The following is a 14735-nucleotide window of genomic DNA, read 5'->3' as shown; positions in this document are numbered from 1 at the left end:
ACTTCAGTTATTTCCTAATTGTATTTCTATATGGACTCTGTACTCTACTTCTAATATTCCTTATTTTTAATTCCGAATTTCAGTTATTTACTAATTGTATTTCTATATTCTATATGGACTCTATACTCTACTTCTAATATTCCTTATTTTTTAATTCCGAATTTCAGCTATTTCCTAATTGTATTTCTATATGGACTCTAGTCTCCTCTTCTAATATTCCTTATTTTTTAATTTCGAATTTCAGCTATTTCCTAATTGTATTTGTATATGGACTCTAGTCTCCTCTTTTAATATTCCTTATTTTTTAATTCCGAATTTCAGCTATTTCTAAATTGTATTTCTATATGGACTCTGCCTTTTCTTTTTTCTCCGATTAATGTGAGAATTTTTAAGCCATGAGAGCGAACGTGGAGGCTCCTTTTTCTATTCCTTTAATAATATATAATAGATACAACAATCATTAGAAGCCGAGCAATAAATTAAAACATCGGGATCACTATACAATGCAATTGAATATGTTGATAAAAATTGTTCGTTTGTTTTGAGCCGCAACACCATTCCTTCTTTCCTTTCAACCCTAGTCCAGTTCGATACCTCTCTTTGCTCGGGCTGTCTCTCTTTGCCCCCTACCTCCCTTCGTTCGGGCTGTCTCTCTTCGCCCCAGCCTGCAAATAGGCCCAGCTCTCGGGCTGAGCTAAACCTCCGGAAGAAATATTGCATGATGCAGCTCATCCTCCTCATTAGTTGAGGGCTATTGATCTACTCGATTTCCTCTTTTCGTTTTTCTCAAAATAAAAGAGAATTTGCAAAACTCAAGATTAAGGGCAGCTCATCCTCCTCATTAGTTGAGGGCTGTTAGATCTACTCGATTTTCTCTTTCTGTTTTTCTCAAAATAAGAAAGAATTCGCAAAACTCAATATTAAGGTTTGGGATTCTTGTAGGTTAGCCAGAGCTCGTTTTTCTTGATATAAAAGAGAATTTGCAAAACTCAAGATCGAGGTCTGGGATTATTGTAGGTCGGCCAGAGCTGATCGTTCTCATTATATCTCGATCTCTCAAAATTGTTTGAGGATTGTTGATCTACTCGATCTCTTCTTTCTTCTTTATGTTGAAACTCGATATTAAGGCTGGGATGCTTGTCCGCGGCCATAATCAATGGAGATTAAACCCAACGAAATTAAGGGAAGACAATGAGGTGGGAGTAGGAAATTGATTTTGCAATTAATTGAACGAGGGAAGCGTAAAGAGATCCGACCACACTCATCCGTGAGATCCGTCCACACTCATGAAGATAATCCAAAATTGATTGAGGGGTTTTGATTTTTGTCGCCTCCTCTTTCTGTTTTACAAGAATTAGAGCAAAATTGTATTGTATCGACCCAGAATCGAGGAATCGGATGGGAAATTTAGGCTCCACGGATGTAATATGGAATCGAGCCCTATACCGTGGATGGGAATCGGGGATGAAATATTTTTTGACTCGTGCACTCGAGGCAGAATCGGAAAGAAATCGTGAGGGATATGGATTCGTGGGCGCTACGGATTAAATATTTTTGATGCGGAATTGGAAAAAAAAAACTTGTGCACAAAAAAGTTGGCAGCGATCTGATCTGGATTCGTATTATACGGAGTGGAATCAGGAATCGGAAAAAAAATTAGCGCCTGCTTCATGAGACAACGTACGAAATTTTTTTGGCAAAAACATCTTAAATTTTTATAATAGGTAAAGATAAAGATAATAGATAATCTTCTACTAGCTTAAACCGCTTCATCTAAACTGGAATTAGGCATGCTTGGCAGGATAACATCATGTAGATTCCAACTACAAAGCCCCTGTAAACTGAAACCGAATGGCCCTGTAAACCAAAACACTGGAGAAAATACAGAGAAAACATACTGTCGCCAAATGAGTGAGATAGGCCAACAAGAACATTCTATGCCCAACCTTTGCAGATCATATGTCCCCAGGACCAGGCCAAACTCTTCCAATGGCCGTTTGGAGCACGTCCAACTTCTTTTTTTCTATGGTTCCAGCCTTAACAAGAGAACCTCCTGATCTTTTCTTCTCATTTTCGTCGGCAGCATTGGACCACATTTAGAATTTTCCAGATCCAACAAGGTTCTCTGATATGAGAGACCACATGACATGACTGAGACACTGTTTTTTTAAAAATATGTGGACATCAATGGCAGCTGGGGACAAAACAACAAGAGTTTCAATCAGAACCCATTCCATTCACTATAACAACATCTTTACAAAACAACCGTCGCAAACATGTTAAACACAGTTCTTTCAACCTTCAGACTAAGGCATTAACAGATGATTGAACAGGAGGATGAATTGCATTTTCAGTAATGGTACAAAGATCAGCTAGCTACCCTACGAATGATTCATATATGCATATGGTATACATCAGCTATCTTTACAGTACATGAGTTGCAGTTAGCGTGCAACTTGAGGTGTGCTTGAGTCCTGCTCACATGAAATCCATGGAGTCATTTAGGGTCTGGCCGCTCATCGATTGGCCTCCGTTCAAAGAGTTATGGGGATTATTTGGGTGGTGATGACGTCCCTGGTGGCCACTTAAGTAGTGCATCTGCTGCTGCTGCGAGAAATAGGTCGGCATCTGCTGCTGCTGCTGCTGCTGGAGTCCTCCATTGAAGGAGTTTCCGTTCATGTTTGGAACTTGGCCTGCCGCTATCTTAAGCCGCTGAACTTCTTCTCGTAGGGCGTCATTCAGAGCTGCATTAAACAGAGAAGGCTTTCTCAACAGGTTGCTTTGCTTATCTGGATAAATATATTTGGATTCTTTGATTTCAATTGCCTTGTAATGGCCCTAAACAAGATAATATTATATCTGGGCCTTAATGACAAAGAAAGAAGAGCTTGATAACATTATTTGTGGGCCTTAATAACAAAGACGGAAGAGCTTCTGAAAGAATAGGACATACCATCTCGAAGTTTAGCTTGTTCTTCCATGGACTGCAACCGGAGTTTGAGCTCTCTGTTCTCAGCAGTTAGGCCAGACGTGTCCCTCTGACCATAAGTAAATTCCAAGATGAAAAAGGGTATAAAATTAGGAATGTGTGAGCAAAAGATAATTAGAAAATCAAAAAACCATAAGATAGAACATTCAAACGCTGAAAACATTAACATTAGCGGATGAGACTGATGCACAATCAGAAACATGATCTTTATTGTTAGCAGCAGAGTAAAATTTAAAGTGATTTTAGTTAGAAATAACATTAACAAGGAGTAAAAACACTAATTTCCCCCCAAAAAAAAATCACTAGTCCTGACTTCTTGATTCCCTATATAAAAAACTTAGTGAAGCTTTGTGGAGCAAGATAAACATCAGCTGTTATCCCTGACCACCAAACCAAAGTTTCAACCCCCCACCTAATTTCATCATCTTTAATCAAACCAGCTTTCAAATATAGCATCAATAACCCTGTTTCTGACATGACCAACCTATAAAGTATATAGGCATCAGCATTATGACCCTACTTTTGGGTGCAATAAATCCTTCAGTTGTCACATCGGCTACAAGAACACTTGCAGACAAAAGAAAATTAAGAAAAAATGCATAATGTGTTCAGGCTCAACTATGTTTTCCTGAAACAAACTTGTAATATTTGCGGAGTAAAAGACTACAAAACTTATGGTTACTCATTATAATTTGTTAGCTCTCGAATGATAAATTCACAAGACAGCTATTCCATATTTACAAATCATATAAAGCCGGTAGATCAGCTTATTCTCCCTGTAAGCAGGACTACCATAGGCTCTCTCCAAAATCAAAAATCTCTGGTTCAAAAAGTGTGAACTGATAGGATGTGCTTAACTGTTCAAGGGCTAGATGACCTAGATAAGATATTATGGAATTTTTGGGATAAGCCGTTACAAAAGCTAGCATATCAATAAATTCAATTCTCACTGACATTCTCTGAAATACAAATGTATGCAGTGGCAGTTTGCAAGAAAAAAAATCCTTCTGATCCCATTACATATCCAATTTAGTATACAGAATATGCAGGGAGAGAACTATATCTGTTCATGGTATTTTTAGTACACTATGAAAAAGTAATAATTTGGTCTTGTCAAAGCGAACATCTAAGCAGCCTAACATTTTTCATGTAAATAGTCAAGTACCAGTGAAAATTATAAATTCAAAATAGCAAGAAAATTCCTAAACCTGCTTGTCCTGGAAAGTGCAATTTGCAAGTACAGAACTATAGCGGTACTCACAGTTGAGAATAAATACAACCAAACAGAGACTAACACTTTTTATGATCATAGCATCCCAGTACGCCTGAACAATCGTACCAGAACTCCAGAAGAGCTAGCAACTTTGAACTCGAAGGAACTAGAGGTGGTTCTGTGCAGGAGCTCGTTGTTAAAAAGGAAAATTAAAGAAAGAAAAACTCAGAAGCCAATGTACAACAGCTGTAACAATCAAGTAAAAACAATCAATGTTGAAGCAATCAAAGAATACAGTAATTTTTTTGTGATCGTCCATCCCAAAAACTGCTAGTGGACAGTAAATTGGTTGCACTGGACAGTGTCAAGTAGAAATTGATGTTAGTCAAATGATGTGTAAGCTGAAACAATACTGCATCAATGTATCTAAAGGGAAATCCGGTTATTCCAGCTGCTAATATCAGGTCTGATACAAGAGAATAAGAAAAGCATAGCCAAACAAAAAATCAACTGATCAGATAGAGCACTAGCCTCACTTTTATGGTAGTAGTTGCAGAGGCACCACAAGCTTGAGCTATAATGCATACCTGGAGCAGCGTGAGCTGTGTTGAAAGCGTGGTTGCCTCTGTCTGCAGCGTCTGCACCTTCCTCTCCAGCTCACCGGTGTACTTGATCTTCCTCTCCTTCGACCTCGCCGCCGATTGCCTGTTCGCCAGAATCCTACACAAAAGAGAGTACCCACCATCAAATTGAGAACGCAACAAGGAGCCCGATTTCAGGAAAAAAAGAAGAAGAAGAAGCACAATAGGCCAGCAACTTCAACTAAATGATTTCATGTTTAATTATCAAATTGAAATAGTATAGGGAAATAGCTAAAGAAAAGTTGTTGAAAAACTTCTTTTCTAATTTTTTTTTTAAAAAATCCAGCTCCATTTCTACTGAAACCGTAGTGTGAAAAAAAAAATTCTGACCTCTTCGCGCGCTTGGGGTCGAGGAGCGCGAGCTCGGCGAGCCTATCGGCGGGCATGGCCTTCTTGGCGTAGTCGGGCGGCGCGGACTCGCCCTCGAACAGCGAGCTCTCCCCATCCATCGACCCGCTCCTCTTATGCCCAGCCCCACCGCCGCTACTCCCACTCCCAGCACCACCACCCCCTCCTCCTCCCTGGAACGCGAGGCCATCGAAGAACGCGGCGTCGAGGGAGAGGCTCCTCAGGTGTGCACCCCCAGGCGGCCGCGGCGCCGCCTGCGGCAGCGCCGGCGGGGGAGGAGGCGGGGTCGGGTCGGACGCCGCGGGGGAGTCGTCGGAGAGGGAAGGGAAGTCGAGGTCGGAGAATCCGAACTCGCCGTCCGGGTCGAGCAGCAGGTCGGCATCGGGCAGCCGGATGAACGTCTCCGAGTGCGCCCGCCGGTGGTGCCCCCTCGGCGGCGCTCCCCCGGACGGCGCCGGCGGCGGGAATCGCGGGTCCATGATGGCTGCGGCGGCGGCGGTCAACGCCGGCGAGAGGCGGCTGCTGCTGCGGCGGCTGCGGCGGCGAAGTGGCTGGGGTTTGGGAGGTCGCTGCTCGGAGAAGAGGAAGATCGGGTAGGTAATGGGTCTCGACTAGAGGAAGCGGAGGCCCCCACTCCTGCGTGGACCCGGTGCATAGACCCCAAACCGACTTACACGAATCTCGAGGCGGAATGGACCGTATAAGTGAGTTCCGGTCTATGAGGAGGGTCCACGGAAGAACGGAATATCCGCGCCGTGGAAATGGTTGTTGCATCCGTCCCCGCATGGGTAAACTTGGTCCATATACACCTGTAGCTGTAGTTCGGGTGCACGAATCACGAGGCGTTACGGACGATGGGATGTTGCGCCGGTGCATGAGTTGGGGTGTAGGGGGAGGTGGAGGGCGAGGGGTGAAACGGTAAATTCGGAGAAAATGCCGCGTGGTTGCGAGAAAGCGAGCAGGCTGTCGCTGTCGCTGACCTGTGGCCGCGGGACCGGGCGCAACTGTTTGGCGGTGGCCGCCTCGTGTGGATGACAGGTGGGGCCGGGGATCGGCGGGGCCCGGGTAGCTGTGAGACACGTGGTGGTCGTGAGGTCCGAGCCGCGTGTTGCTCATCTTGCTGGCTTGCCAGTTGCTGCGGCCTGCGGGAGCGGGTGGGCCCCACGGGTAAGCCGCTGGGTGGACACCGGAGCTGAGGCTTGCACAAGCCACAAGATACTTGTCTGATGACAAACCTCATCTTAACATTATTTTATTATTTCCTGTATTTTTAAACTTAACATACGTTTTTCTAGTATAATAAATCTGGACTTACTATTCTTATATATATTCATTGTCCTTAAAAACATCTCATCTAGATTGGTTTTTTTGATGGAGGGAGTAGTAAAAAATAGATGTGACTGGATAAAGAAAGATTATGATTTACTTCCTCCGTCTCATTTTAAGCGTACCGATGAGTTTTTTTTTCCAACTTTAATCGTCCGTCTTATTTGAATTTTTATATGACTAGTATTTTTATTGTTATTAGATGATAAAACATGAATTTAGTTTTTTAAAAAAACAAATAAAATGGATAATTAAAATCGGACACGAAAATGCACGGTTACACTTAAAATGGGACGGAGGAAATACTAAGAAGAGAAAATAGGTGGAGGAGAATGGTTGTGATTGGCTGAGAGGATAGGGTAGGTAAATATATAGTTTTATTTTTGGATAAGTAGTGTGTTGAGAATAGCTATGTTTTAAGACGGGGTAGTACTGCTTAGCTTGGTAAGAGTATTTTGATAGTAGTAAACTAGTAATCTGTTATGTTAAGCAGGGGACACGATCTTTTGATTCGAATATTTTCATACTAGCTTGATAGAGTATTAATTTTAATACACAGAGTTCGTTGGGTAGATGCTTTGTGCTGTTGACTTGGTTACAATGTTGCGACGATATTTCCATTATATGATTTTTATATGAGCTTGTGAATGTGACAGATATTGACAACAAAAATATACTAGTAGTATACTAGTATCCCATTGGACACATTCTTATTGTAACCAATTGTTTTCAACTGAAGATTCATCCACTTCACTAATTAAAAGGGCATTCGATGAATGTGATTAGGTCAGCAAAGCATGAGCCGGTGATCCGAAGTAAGGGATTGATGGATATGTTTAGACAAAATTTTCATGATAATGTCGTGATTTTATTGTATCTCGTAATTCTGTAATTACTTGGAATTATTCATTTGTTCAATTTCATATATAATTAGAGGATAATTGGATCATGCAATTACAAATATGCATATTCAAATAAATATCATTACAATTTGTTTATTTATAGTCGTGACACTGAAATTTTACAAAATTAGGATTGTACCACTATCGCCACGTTTTACATCTTCTTCCTCATCTGCACGTGGGACCCACCCATTAGATTCATCTTCTTCCTCCATCCCCCCTCTTCTTTTTTTCCATCTCTCTCCACCACCTCCCGTCGTCCATCCTCCTCTCTGTCGCTCACTCCTCCTCCCCCGGCACAGCGGCCACCCCCACCATCGCCTCTAGTGCCACACCCGCTGCCTGGTCAGGTTGGGTAAGGATGGCTGGCCCATCGACGTCGTGGTTGGCATCCTCCTCATCGTCGCTCCCGGTCATCGTGTCCCATCTGCCCGGCACTGCGGCCACCCCTGCCGCCGCCTCCAAGCCTAGTTGTCGCGTCGCGCCGAGCCACCTAGCCCACGTCGCACCCACTCTGGTGACAGTGTCGGAGTGGACGAATGGGAAGAAGATAGGAAGAGAGAAGGAAGAAGACGGATAAGGAAGAAAATGGATGGACAACGTGACGATAGTAGCACGGTCCTAATTTTGTAACATTTAAGTGGCACGGATACAAATAAATAAATTATAATTGCGTTTATCTAAATAGACACATTTATAATGATATGGATCCAATTAGTTTACAACATCTCTTCCTCGCTAAGAGTAAAAAAAAGATGCAACATGTCTGGTGAAGAATTGATAGTGACGATGTTGATGCCTACCATTTTAGATGCAATCCCCCTACCAAATAAAATTGAGCAAGAGATGCTACCGATTTTGATATTGGTTCTTTATGAGAAAATTCCTTGACGTCATTTTCTGCATCTCACATCAAGAAGCTCTTTAGTCATCCTGTCACTTTTTTTTTCACTTTCAGAGGCAGAAAAACAATGCAAGTAAACTTTCTCATTGGGCTAGTTTCAAGTGATTAATGTGAACTGCATCTCAGAAACTATAAAATATGATGATCATAATATGACGTGTTGCGCACTTGTGCTCTTATGCTCATGCATGCCGTCATTTTGTAGTAACGAGAGGCAAATTAAATGTAGAAGATAGGGTATGATTTTGGTGTCGATTACTGAAAAGATAGCTAATAATTGAAATTTTTAGGTGAGAGCATATGAGAAGATGGTGATTATCTAAAAGCACTGCAGCCTGCAGGGTAAATAAATCTGATGGTAGATGACATATAGAATGATTGGCCAACAGCAAGATTCTTGGCACAACAGTGAATAACCCACTGATAGTCATATTACTTCTGAGCCAGATCACATCTAACTGTGGCCAATCAGCATCAGTAATAACTTGCAGCTATTGTTGACTCTCTGGTTGTCTGAATACTCCTATGGTAATAGTAAGGGCCTGTTTAATACTGCTCCAACTTCTAAATTTAGCTTCAGGAGTTGGGTCTGGAGTAGAGTTGTGGAGCTGGTTCATTTTATGAGAGAGCTCCACCCAGCTCCACTCCTAATTTTGGTGGAGCTGAAACTGTTTGGCTGAGCTCCAGCTCTAGAAGGGGTGGAGCTGGAGCTGTGCCAAACAGGCCCTAAGTAATATAATTGATTTATTGCGGAGTTCCTATGCTAATATGTAACTATGCAAAATTTACATATACTGTCAAGAAAGCATGCAAATTGTTAACTAAAATCAGTACTAAGATGCAAACAGTTAATTAATTAAGAAGTGTCCAAGATGCAAGGAGATGCATGTTGTTCTCCGAACAAACAACAGAACTGTGTATTACTCATTTGTTAAAGACCATTCCATCCTGTGTTGCTTGTTCTCTGAATTAATTAACAAAAGTGCAGTACTCGTGTAAGTACTAAACCTGCACATTAGCAGATATGTTTAGCTAGATTGCTAACACTTGGCAGCAGACATACAGTTGGAGTCTGAAACTCTGAATCTTCAGTACACATACGTATGCAGATCCATGTCGTATTCTCAGAGTTCTCGTTAAGAAGTCAATCCCGTAGAGACCCAAACGATCGGTTGATCACTTGATCTTTTCTTGCCCAAAGAACAACTTGCTGAGACAATGACGTCTGTGTAGACTGTAGTAGTGTGTCGCTCTAATGTACAAACTGGAGTTCGTTGGTCGAGCAACGGCAGATTAAGGTCTGAATAAACTAGACAAAACTATAACATCCCTCATATATATATATATATATATATATTATATGTATAATAAAAAATTTTAGTGAGGACGCTCATGATCTTATTAATATTGCTAGTAGTGAAGAGTCGAGTCTCCGTCGTCCCAATGCTTGATCCGCCCTAAGTCCAAGAGACTGAACTGTTGATTGATCTCTTGTGACAGTAACACTCCCCCGTGCATGGATTAGTGTGTGTAACGGTGTGTATAATCTTTGAAAGGGACATCAGTGCAAATTAATCGGATCCGGGAGTAAGCATCTGAACTTTTCTCACTTTGCAAGAGAAGAGAACACACCTAGCTAGCTAGGCATACGTATTGCATTTGCAGATTCAGAATATCAAATTGCCATTCAGTGCTAGTTGCTCCTAGTAACAACTAACAAACCGCGGCGAGATGACTTTTGCTCTATCGCTTGGCTAACTTTACATGAGCAGCTTGTGTAATTAGTTGGGCTGTTACTTTATAGTGAAGTTCTACGTATGGAATTATGCCATTACCTCTGTTTTTTAAATATACGGCAGTGTTAACTTTTAGACATTATGTATTTATGTTTGCCGATTTGTTTTGTTATTAAAAACTATGTAAGTGTCAATTATTTTACTTGTTTTTATAATTAAAGACATTTTAAGCCGTACATATTATTTTTGCATACCTACGCTAAACTTTTAAATAAAACGAATGGTGCGGAGAGAGTTTTTTTTTTCTCATGTCCCAGCAAGTATATACCATCGGTCGCTGCCGGCAGCGTGCACCGGCCATCGCAGAAAACGTAATCGGGCCGCCAGTGGGTCTAGGGATTCTAGACTATTCATAAATTGTGACTAACACTTGAGTCATATTCTTGACCAAACACACATATTTTAGACCCTTCAATTCTTGGAGATTTTGTTATCCACATACGCATTTTTGAAGTTAATTTTCCAAAGGCTGACATTTGAACAAAGATGTGAAGCGGGCCTTCTTTGGGCTAAATCCTCTGCCCAATGTGCAATGTGTTTGTGTCGGTTTAGAGGCCCAAATTGAATATATTTCGTCAATCAGCTCAGACCATCACAAAACGGCTAGTGCAAATTTTCAGAAAAAAGCTTAACATAATTTTCCCATGCGTTTATTCTTGCAAAGTTCTTACTACTAATTAGTATTTGTAATTTTTCTTTGTGTAGTTTTGTAGATGTTGGGTATCAAAAGTTAAGTTGATCTGATGATATGTGCGAAAGTAAGTACATTGTTTGCTTGCTTGCTTATTTGACATAGCTCCAGCTCCATGAAAACCTTTTAGCGAAGCTAGTTGAAATGGTTTTACAAAATATACTAGAGAGGTACTACCTCCGTTTCACAATGTAAGACTTTCTAGTATTGTCCACATTCATATAGATGCTAATGAATCTAGACATTTAATCCACATTCATATAGAGCTAATGAATTTAGACATTGTTATATATATAGATTCATTAGCATCTATATGAATGTGGGCAATGCTAGAAAGTCTTACATTGTGAAACGGAGGGAGTAGCCATTAAGACAATAAGCAAACTCAACGGTAAGGTTGCTTTATTCATATCACCTTGCCCTCATGGGGAAAAGTTCAAATATCAATCATCTTGGACAAATGCCGTCCAAATTCAAAATTTATTCGTACTAATTTTTTGTGTTATCTAAATGATTAAATCTTACGAGGCTTAATTTGATACTACTTAATTTCCTTCAGTTGATCACCAAGCATTTTTGCATGAATCACTCGTGCACTTCTTCCTTGGTGATCTTCTTCGTCGCCGGTGGCACATCGCTGCCGTGGAACGGCGGCAGTGGCGGCCACTGGTTGCCGGGGTGCGGCCATGCCGGCATCGGCGGAGGGTGGAACGGGAACGGCGGCAGTGGCGGCCACTGGTTTCCCGGGTGCGGCCATGCCGGCGTCGGCGGCGGGTGGGACGGGAACGGCGGCAGCGGCGGCCACTTGTTGCCTGGTTGCGGCCATGCCGGCGTCGGCGGCGGGTGAGACGGGAACGGCGGCAGCGGCGGCCACTTGTTGCCACCAGGATGCGGCCATGCCGGCGTCGGAGGCGGGTGGAACGGCGGTAGCGGCGGCCATTTGTTCCCCGGGTGCGGCCATTCCGGCGTCGGCGGCTGGTTGAACGGCGGCAGAGGTGGCCACTGGTTGTTTCCAGGACGCGGCCACGCCGGGTTCTCGCCGCCGCCGTGGTGGGGGCTCGCCGCCTCCGGCGCCGGCGGCGCATCAGGGGTGTACGACTCGGGCGGCGGCGCCGGCGGCGAAAGCTCCGGCTGATCCGGTGGAGCGTGGCGGCCGTGGTGCTTGGACTTCGGCGGCGCCTTCTCGTGGTGCTTCTTGGGCGGTGGCGCCCTCTCCTCGTCCTTGTGCTTGCTCTTCTTGACATGGCCGCTGCCGCTCTCCTCCTTCAACGGCGGCGGCGCCTCGCCGACGGCGACGGCGTGCACCGGCGCAACCGCAGTAGGCGGCTCGACCACCGCCGGCTCGATCAATGGCGGCAACGCGCCGAACGACCACACCGGCGCCGGCGCCGCGGCTTGGCCGCCGGTGACCAGGAGCGAGCGCGACGTGGCGTCGACGCGGCATGCCGAGAGCGACGCGATGGCGAGGACCACGACGAGGTACGACATCTTGATGGCAACTTCTACACGAGTAGAAGTTGTTGTTCTTGATGCCATATTGGATTAGTTAATTAGCTTCTTGATGTGTTTCTGCTTAAATGGTTTGCTTGAGCTTTATATAGGACTTGAAACTTGAGTGGTTTTTGGTTGGTGAGGGTGAAAAATTTAGTCAAACTTTGTAGAAACTGCGACTGGGTTTAATTAGTTTGGTAACACCACATTCTTGTAGTGGCTTCTTTTTGTCTGTTGAATTCAGAATTACAGGTGCATGAGGGAGTAGTAGTAATGGGTTGTTGGTGTGTCCATGAATGTGACATGCATTAGTGAGGGTTTAGGCAGGAGTCATTTCTTCATTTGCTCATGGTGGATCTCCTGTATCTCTTTTTTACTGGTATGTGTTGCTTATTAATTAGCCACATTTTTTTTCTGGTCATGAATGGTACTTCCTCCGTTTCACAATGTAAGTTATTCTAGTATTTCCCACATTCACATTCATATGTCTAGATTTATTAACATCAATATGAACGTGGGAAATGCTAGAATGACTTACATTGTAAAACGGAGGAAGTATTAGTTCTCACCATCACAGTTAGTGCGTTGGTATGGCTTCCTCACATGTGGTTGTCTTGCTAGGTATTACTACGTACTATTTCCTCCGTTTCACAATGTAAGCTATTTTAATATTTCTCACATTCATATTTATATCATTAACATCAATATGAATGTGGAAAATGCTGTGAAACGGAGGGAGTAGTATGGAAGAGAATTCCCAACTCCCCAAGAGACCAAACTTGGGCTTTAAGACTTGCATGCACCACATTGTTTCATTTGTTTCTTGTATGCATTAAGAACGAAATAGCTAGTGGTCAACCTTACGGCATGCTATCATCATTTGTCACTATGCTTGGGTAGCAACATAGGGCGGACGATGACGAGGACGAGGGGTCAGCAAGTGACACTAAAGGGGCGATTTTGACAATTTGCTACTCTTTTGATTGCCATTGCCATCTTATAGAGCATCACTATACACATTGATTGCCATTGCCATTGCACCGGTCTCAAGGGAAACACATTATGGCTCCAAAGGAACAAGATTATCTTAATTAGTACCTCTTGTAAAAAACCACACATTATAGATGCTCTTATAACTGTGACACGTGATGACACTTCGAATCAGTAACATGTGGATCAGGTTAGGCAAATCATCAAATCACCAATCTAATGGTTAAACCCTTTTAGCTAAGTTTTAAAATGTATTCCTTTTCTAAGCTCCTGGTCTGAGTGTGGAAGATTCGCGAGAGTGGAAACACACAAGACACGGGCGATGTATACAGGTTCGGGCCGCTGAGAAGCGTAATACCCTACTCCTGTGTTTTGGTGGATCTGTGTATGAAGAAGCTACAAAGTGCGAGCCAGCCCCCGATCGTTCCGGGATCGTTCTCTCCTCCTCTTTTTTTCTCTAAGTGGGCAAGGTCCTCCTTTTATATCTCAAGGGGATACCACATGCACCATCTCTCTCTCTCTTTCTTTTGTGTGGGGACTCATCCTCTCTTCCCTCCAACTTGACTTCTCTTCATTAATGGACGGAGATTTGTATGGCTGCCGTCCGAATGACCTTCTGATGGGACGGCCCATACCTACCTCCACTTCCGCCGGAAGCAGGCGCGACGTGGGAACATGGCTGTCTGCTGACGACATGACCATTGTCAGACCGGTCACAAATCGGTCATTCTTGTCCACCACGTGTCAGTTTAACAATCTGCATGTTCGCCCTTCTTCATACAATATCTTGCCTGTAATGGTTAGGATGAAGCCTGGCATATATCTGACCGGAACCAACGTGCCATCTCCAGGAGCAAACACGCCGGCTCCGGCTAGGGACGAGTGCTTGGAGGCTCTCGTCCTGACGGGATGGGGCGAGGCGTGCGTCAGACCGCCTGTCGCCACCTAGCCCACGATCTGACCGGTCTGTGACTGATCACAGACCGGATGAACGAGCGCGCTGCACTGCGTTACATGCGGCGTGACGCGCTCGTCCAAACCGCAATAAATGCGGTTAGGTGAGCGCCGCTGCGCTCACCTAACCCATACACGCGGCGCAAAATCCACAAGGGGTCGGGGCGCCTCGGCCCTCGGGGCCGAGACGGGAGCGGTCCGACCCCTCGGGGAGACAAAGAGAAGGGCGGCCGTATCACCCTCGGGCCCGACCCCCCCTCCCCCCCCCGAGGGGGTTAGGCCACGTGGGTGATCGTGTCTGCCTCAAGTCTCTAAGTCATGATACTCCCGGTCCCATGTCACCGACAGCTCCAAAGGAAAAAGATTATCTTAATTAGTACCTCTTGTAAAAAACCACGCATTGTAGATGCTCTTATAACTGTGACACGTGAGGACACTTCGAATCAGTAACATGTGGATCAGGTTAGGCAAATCATCAAATCACCAATCT

General features: G+C 43.9%; 2 protein-coding genes across 2 annotated transcripts; both read right to left on the bottom strand.

Moving 5' to 3' along the window:
• Window positions 1–2215: 2215 nt before the first annotated feature.
• Window positions 2216–5762, bottom strand: LOC4349849 (transcription factor VIP1). Its single transcript, XM_015762292.3, has 4 exons — window positions 5174–5762; window positions 4790–4922; window positions 2954–3038; window positions 2216–2744 (listed from the first exon to the last, which is right to left on the bottom strand). Exons 1-4 carry the CDS (start codon window positions 5668–5670, stop codon window positions 2479–2481), a joined length of 981 nt encoding a protein of 326 aa, XP_015617778.1. The 5' UTR covers window positions 5671–5762; the 3' UTR covers window positions 2216–2478.
• Window positions 5763–11177: 5415 nt separating this feature from the next.
• On the bottom strand, window positions 11178–12378 carry LOC4349848 (leucine-rich repeat extensin-like protein 3). The gene has a single exon (XM_015762293.3). The coding sequence runs from the start codon at window positions 12344–12346 to the stop codon at window positions 11396–11398; it is 951 nt and encodes a 316-aa protein (XP_015617779.1). The 5' UTR covers window positions 12347–12378; the 3' UTR covers window positions 11178–11395.
• Between the last annotated feature and the right edge of the window lie 2357 nt (window positions 12379–14735).

This window comes from Oryza sativa, chromosome 11 (assembly GCF_034140825.1).
Source record: "Oryza sativa Japonica Group chromosome 11, ASM3414082v1".
NCBI lineage: Eukaryota > Viridiplantae > Streptophyta > Magnoliopsida > Poales > Poaceae > Oryza > Oryza sativa.
The sequence above is the reverse complement of the archived record's forward strand: the minus strand, read 5'-3'. Positions and strand labels throughout refer to the sequence as shown.